The 7594-nt window shown below is 35.3% G+C and overlaps 1 protein-coding gene across 2 annotated transcripts; it reads right to left on the bottom strand.

Annotated features, from left to right (window-relative positions):
- Positions 1 to 248: 248 nt before the first annotated feature.
- Positions 249 to 3610, bottom strand: LOC108484644 (transcription factor bHLH68-like). Of its 2 annotated transcripts, none has more exons than XM_017788511.2 (9): positions 2977 to 3610; positions 2500 to 2836; positions 2273 to 2347; positions 1843 to 1908; positions 1615 to 1680; positions 1386 to 1442; positions 1207 to 1251; positions 897 to 944; positions 249 to 787 (listed from the first exon to the last, which is right to left on the bottom strand). In XM_017788511.2, exons 1-9 carry the CDS (start codon positions 3219 to 3221, stop codon positions 665 to 667), a joined length of 1062 nt encoding a protein of 353 aa, XP_017644000.1. In that variant the 5' UTR covers positions 3222 to 3610; the 3' UTR covers positions 249 to 664. The 2 variants fall into 2 exon arrangements, with proteins under 2 accessions (XP_017644000.1, XP_017644001.1); XM_017788512.2 differs by having other exon boundaries at positions 897 to 941.
- Between the last annotated feature and the right edge of the window lie 3984 nt (positions 3611 to 7594).

Genomic DNA, 7594 nt, shown 5'->3' with positions numbered 1-7594 from the left:
TAGAAGTAACTGATAGCTGCACAATTTTAAATGAAGAAACTATTATCCATGAATATACAGAAGTGGATAAAATTCTTGAAGGTGGGAGATGTGAACCTGATCAAAATTTTTACTATATCTTTAACCTAAAGAAATATATATATATACGTGCATCATTGTTACTTACTATCCATATATCTACATAAATTTTCAATAAATTCAGGGTTTGTAAAGAAAACAATCTTTAAAATAAAATCAAAGACGAAAAATATGTAAGATCTTGTTTCATACATTAAACTATGAAATTTATACAAATGTATATTTAGTTGTATGAATTATAAACTGGTTAATTCATACAAAAGGATACACATAAACAAAGCGAAAAGTGTAGAAACTGCTAATAATGCAAGTAACGAAAGAAAAATATAGATAATTTATAAGCTTAAATTATTCAAAATCACCAGGCCAGTTAGAGCTTAATTTAACACACAAACCATCTACAATTTGTTGAAAAGAAAGAACATTTATATAGCATCATGAGCAATCAGCCTTTCAACTTTGCAGAGTAACTGCTCATGATGTTATATCGTTCTTTCCCATGGAAAGCTCTCATCACTGCTTCTACATTTCTTTAGTTTTGTTTAAAGTCTGCTAGCCTTTCCGAGGGTTCTTCTATCGGAATCCCTCACAGCGCAGGAGCCCAGTAATCAGCACCGTTGTCACTGCAGACTTGAAGTGTGCATGAAACAGGAACCAAACACAACCCTCTACTCCTAAGGTCCTTCTTTGGTTCTTCATCACATTCCTTCTATAATATATTATATGTAAAAAATGAATATTTATCATGTACGTGAAATTAAAAAAATTGGAAATATTAAGAAATTATAGTATTAATTTTAGTTGTCAAGAAGAATTACCTGCTGATCGGGACCACCTTTCCTCTTCATGGAGTTTTCATTCAACTGCTACACAAATTCAAAAAAGTATATATTAGCATTTTAATTCATTTGTCAAACTAAAGCACATTTCATTGATTTTCCATTTGTTTTAGCTTAATTATTTAATTAAATGTAAACAAAAAATGATTTTTATGAAGAGTAAAGCTAAGCACATTGTTCTTTTGAAACTTTCTTTATTATCTTTTTATTAAACAAAAATACAGTAAAGGGATAGCTTTTCTCGAAATTCAAGTATTGCCCCACTAATGGATCCAATAAAGCTTATTACCTGACCAGGGTCTTCAGGAAATTTACAGTTTCTCTCCCCTTGAACCTAAACAACAACATCATACCAATCATTAATCAATTAATTGCTCATCATAAACATATACATATACATATTCTCATGCATAGATAAATAGAAGAATATGAGAACCTAAACAAAAGATAAAATATACTTGTTCTTACAGGCTGTTGCTGCCTCATGTTTCCTGAACCATTGCCCAGGTACGGTAAGCTGAGAGCCTATAGTCGAAGAGTGGGTGTAAGATAATGAATAATACTTAGGACTTCGATAACAAAATATTTTAAAATTTTTGTCTGAAGCAGAGACTTTAAACAATGTGGTGTTAGTGTTATTGATGGTTACTGATTGATTTCATGGCTGTTTGCAGGAATAAAAAGAAAAAGAAATTACCTCAATTTGACTCTGAAGGAATCTGATGTACCCAATAGCTTCTAACAAGACAGAGGCTGTGTCAGTCTGCAAAAAGATGTAAAACCATCACAAACCTCCAAAGTCATTTTTAATGTCTTTTTTAAAAAATAAAAATAAAAACCTTCTTTTATAGGTCTTCTCCGTAAAGTCATAAAGATGTAAATCTTTGAACCTTCTTAAACGTCATTGATTAATGCTTAATTATACCTTCCCAAATGGAGACACAAGCTGGTGAAGTGCTGTAATTCTGTCCCCTAGTTTTTCCTTCCTCACCTGTTATGAATATAAATTAATTTATAAAATCAGAAGAAAAAAGTTGATGATTAATTAGTTAATTACTTTTCACATTCATACATACATATATATATACATATGATAGGGGAGAGAGAGAGAGAGCAAGGCCAAAAGCATCATCAGCTGTGAAGAAATGGACAATCAGAGAAGGACAAACTTTTACCAGCCCACAGATGAGAGTGTGTTTGTTTTCTGGTTTAAGGGTATCTTATATGAGTGTGCGTGCAATTTGTGTTTATGTGGTGAATATGACAGATATAGAAAGAGATCAGAAATGGAGGCTGAAAGCTTAGGTCAATATTTTACTGGGTTTTCTTTTCTTCTGTTTTTTTTTATACATTACCTTGAAGGTGGATTGGGTTGCAGAGGGTTGAACCCTAGCTTTCTTCCATGCCCCGCCACTGGCACTGCTGTTACACTACCAAAACAAGAAAACAAAAAAAAAAAAAAAGGAACGAGAACGAAAAAACACCATATATTTGATATCACTTGAAATAGATCAGAAAACCCTAAATTAATGTGTGTAATTATAACTTTCTGTTTGAAATTTTCTTTCTTTGTTCCACTCACCTCAGAAGACCGTTCTGGGTGTGGCTGCCTTGCATCAGCTTTGTTGCCAGAAAATTCCAACATCTTACTACTGGAACTAGTTACACCTGACTTGGGGGATAAAGCTGAAGAAGTAGCCATTATTTGATGAGACCAAGCTGGTTTATTTGCCTGATGATGAAAATCTTCATTTGCATGACCATACACATAACTATTTGGGTTTTCTTGCTTCACATCCACAGCAGAAATAGCATTTGAAGCTTGGTGTAATGATTGTTCTTCCCAGTTTTCCAACTTCTTGGGTTGAACTTGAAACTGGCCTATGCCACCCTTTTCTTCTTCACCCATCAATCCACAACTACAAATAACGACATATAACACAAATTATTTTAATCAAGTGAGTATCTGTATGGTATAATATATACTTATGGACTGAATCAAAGTGATAAAGGGATAAGAGAGAGAGAGAGAGAGAGAGAAAGAGAGAGAAAGAGTTACAAGAGTAGTTGGCTCCATGACTGAGGAAGCTCCTGGCTATTATCATTCCAAGAGGAGGAAGAAGAAGAAGTGGGAGTGGGAGTGAATTGAGGGAATAAAGTAGTGGGAGAAGGAGGTAAGAAATGAGGAGGAGGTTGCAGATGAGTTGTCGGCGGTGGGCGCATGGTAGTGTTGATGTTCCACCAGTTAAGGTTTCCAGCCGTCATTTGCTGCAGTGGTGAGCTCTGCAACACTCCTCGGTTCATGGCGTCCTCCCTCACCAGCAAACTATCAAATGAACTAATAATGATGTTGGTGGTGGAGTGATGGCTTCAAAAACTTAATATTTAACTTCCTCCTTGTTTTCGTTTTTCTCTTTCCTTTATCGAATCAAAAACAAGTGATTGTAGAGAAAGTTTGAGATCTGTTCCGATACTAGCTCAAGTAGAGGGGGAAGAAAGAAGAAACCATCAACTCCTATTTATTCCGTTTGAGAGAATTTGAATCAAAACCTTAGTGTTTTTTTTTTCCCTCATTCCCTTTAATTCTTTATTGCTTTGCCTTTTTCTTTCTCTCTTTCTTTTATGTTTTCCTTTTCTGTTTCTTCCTATTTCCCCTGCTTGTGCTTTATCTCAAAGTGGGACAGAAAAAGTAGTAGCAATTAATTAATTTCTAATTATTCATAACAAAGGATAATTTAGAAGAATATAATTTTTTTAATTGGTCAACTTTTTTGAAATTTAAAATAATATTCGGCTTTTTGAGAGGGTGTATGAAAGCGCACTAAACTGGACCTGTATTCGGAATGGTCATTTTTCAATGGCCAAAATTTAGACGTTGCCAACTATAAAATTTTTTAAGGAGCAACGATTACTTTTTTCCTATAAATATCAAGTCATTTTTTATTTTTTCACTTAAATTCAATTTTCTCCACTCTCTCTAAACGCTCATCTCTCAATTTTATCAATTTTTTCATGTTTTGTTCGAAATTTTCTAATACACTTGTTTAAAAATATTATAATTTTATTTTATTATTTTGTATATTATTCATTTCGATTAAATTTTTCACAAATGGCAAGCTCTCTGATTCATTTCAACGACAATCACATTTCTATCGCTCAATCAATAATGGTAAGGAAAAAATTTTAATTTCCTTATTTTCAATTAAGTTAATTTTAAAGGTTTTAATTTTTAAAATATTTTAAAATATTTTATTTTGTCAATATAAATAGGCGGATGGTCGTGTTTTGGAGAGACTCATACATAATTTGTCAAAGTGTACAAACACTAAAATTCATGGTTATTTGCAATATACGGGATTCTTACATGTGTATCGTATGCTCATGGGTTGCAAATTGGATCTTACACTTATCAGTGTGTTAGTGGGAAAATGGAGACCCGAGATGCACACATTCTATCTTCTATGCGATGAGTGTACAATCACACTCAATGACGTAGCTTTACAATTGTCATTCTTGGTAAAGAGGACATTTGCAAGGCATTTTGGGGGAAGGTGTCAAAAAGTTTCAAGGTGGCTAGATAGATATGAAATGGTTGGAAAATAATTTCAAAGACCTTTCTCCAAACGCGACTAACGTCGCCAAAGAACAATACTCCTGAACATTCATCCTAAGGTTAATCGGGGGCATTCCAATGCCCGATAAATCTCAAATTTTGATATACATAAGGTGGCTACTACACCTAGTCGACTTTAAATAATACAAACGACTGAGTTTGGGATTAACCATGTTGGCCATGTTGTACAAGGAGTTGTGTCAAGCGATAGAACCAAATAAAATGTTAATTGGTGGTTGTCTGCTCCTACTATAATCATGGGCATGGTGGTAGCCACCATTTCTACGTCCCCGAGTGAACGACCCTTATACATTCCCATTGGTGATAAGGTAAAATTCATTCGATAATAATATATATTTAATATAGTAAATGTTGCTTATTTATTATATGTTTGACTTAACATATTATTTGAGTAGGTGGAACCATGGGTAGAGTTATATGGGACTACTAAAGCAGCTAAAAGATATCCGGCTACTATTAGATCAACGCTCGGAAGCCGATGTTAGTTATTGATTTTTTTCAAACCTATAATAATTACAGAATGATTTGGAATTTAAAATTTTGTAGATAACAAATTTTATAATTGTGCATTACAGTTTGAATGGATGTTATACGTCGATCTGGATATCATAGAATGCCTCCTGCCCGAATTTTTTGCCATTCAGATATGTGGGATGCAAATGTGTCATTGATAGTTTACATGACAATAGAGATGCACGAATCAGATCGAGTGATGCCACAATTCGAGTAAAGACAAAAAAATTCACTGCCACTGCAAGACATGGAAGCACTGCACAAGTTTGATTTGTGAGGGAAACCCAATGAAAATTTACAAGATTTCCACAATGAGTATATCGACAATTGGGATCGTAGGATGGGTTTTTTACCAATTCACAAACTTTTTTCTCATTGGACATGGCGACTTGTTTGGAGTACATGCCTTGGTTTAGAGTAGTCGGCAAGTCATATCTACTGTCGGTGGAGGCGAGAAGTAGGCAACTTCGTTCGAAAAGGCAACGATGACTGCACTAGCATCATAGATTCGAAGCAAATGCCGTGACAGGTTCGTCATCGACTCCAACCCAACAAATATCACTAATGTCTGCACTACATCTGGGTTAGTTCCTTCCGTATATTCTTGTTTCTTTCACTAACATCATGATTTTTTTTCACAAGCACAACATTATGCAACACACTATGCACCACTACAACATCTTGCATCTACAACTTCATCCCCAGTATATTATGCCCCGGTGCTGACATTGATGCCGACACTAATGTCATCATCAATGCCAATATCAATGCCCGCATCAATGCCAACATATCAGGGTTTTGCGACATCATACGATTATTTATCGATAGTGTCACAAACACTCACTGCGTTGTTGTTTTACCGAGGTGGCTTATCGTTGCAACCACATTCTCGTAGAATGAGGGACACACGATGAGAGGCTAAGATGACACTGTACTCAAGCACAGAAGAAGGGGATAGAAACGAAGACGAGAACGAAGACGGCGGTGGAGATGAAGTTAAAGACGAGGGTCGAGATGAAGATGAGTACAAGGGTTGAGGTGAAGACGAAAAAGATGAAGACGATGATCACGACCAAGAGGAGGAGTTGACACCCAAACTTGTATGTAGCAATCCTACTCGTAAATGGTCAATTTTTTATATTTCTATTGCAACTCATAATTGTGTTTGTTAAGTTTTAATTTAAATTGGGCTTAATTTTCCATATATAATATTTTATATGAAATACGTAACGGTCTGAAAATCAGTGGTGTCGATAAATGTTGTTTTGAAAGTCCGTTTTCGTAAACCAAAGTGTCGATAAAATCAGTATGTTTTTTTGTGAAAATTGAGGTTATCGGTAAATGATGTGTCCCATTCAATACGGAATTGCTGCATTCCGCTAGATTCATTATCATGTGCCCGTGCCATAGACCCCCCGCTATATAATTATGTCTACTATTTAAATGGTATGTTACTGAGGTAGTCTGCATCGGCACTATTGATGGCACACAAGTTATCCAACATTTCATGGAAATGACGTTGGATGGGCTCGTACCCTATCGAGAAAAGTGTACCTATGAATAAAAATAATGAACGAAATATGGTTTAACATGATTATGGAAATAGTGGCAACTACATACCCATGTCAATGCATTAATCTTACTCACTTTTCGAAGGCAATTTTGAGTGGTAGTTAGAGCCAACATATCTTATATAGTATTTATGGTGTGTGTGATCCCAAAGCCTACCATGCTGTTCAATAGCGTCCAAGATTCTGGGTCTCCTATCGGGTTTGACACATATGTCAGATTGTGGGCAAACGTGATGGTGCAATCGACTAAGGAAAAAAAATCTCATTCATTTGCTTTTTCAGAGGGAGTTATTGCAAATACTATCGACAGAATCCTCCGATTGCCATCTTGGCAACGACCATCAATAACCGATGCTCATACCTCCTGTACAGCCAGGTTCTATCAATTTGTACCAAAGGTTTGTAGTGCCAAAAATCTTCCCTGCATTGATCAAAGGTCTAAAAAAATTGATGGGATACTCTTTTCCCAATGACCAGACAATCACTGAAGTATGTTGGATGCGTTTCCAGATTGGTTACAAAACCTAGTATGTACCGATTTAATACCTTTTTTTTTTTGCGACCCATGCCTTGTAAAACAATGGCGTGTAATCGTACTAGCTACAAATGTTGGCAATCAACACCGAGATGGGGATCTTAGGACTCAATTTCACCATAAGTAGAATTATGTCAAATATCATGCTAAAGTCTAGCCACGGATGATCCTGACTTACACCTACAAAGAACGAGTTAAAGTTATGTTATTGAGAAAAACGAAGACCCCGGTCAGGTCACATTATGTTAGATATCGGGTGATCATATCGTGCACATTTTGCAACATAAGTATATGGATCAATATGCTTATTTATTATCCGCAAGTCTATTTTCTTCCGAAAAAATATCATGATTTTTCATTTGTACCTCCAACGGCGCATTGTGCACTTTCCCTCAAATTTATCCGAATGAAATTTTGTGACATG

The sequence above is a fragment of the Gossypium arboreum genome, chromosome 6 (assembly GCF_025698485.1).
Source record: "Gossypium arboreum isolate Shixiya-1 chromosome 6, ASM2569848v2, whole genome shotgun sequence".
NCBI classification, from domain to species: Eukaryota; Viridiplantae; Streptophyta; class Magnoliopsida; order Malvales; family Malvaceae; genus Gossypium; species Gossypium arboreum.
The sequence above is the reverse complement of the archived record's forward strand: the minus strand, read 5'-3'. Positions and strand labels throughout refer to the sequence as shown.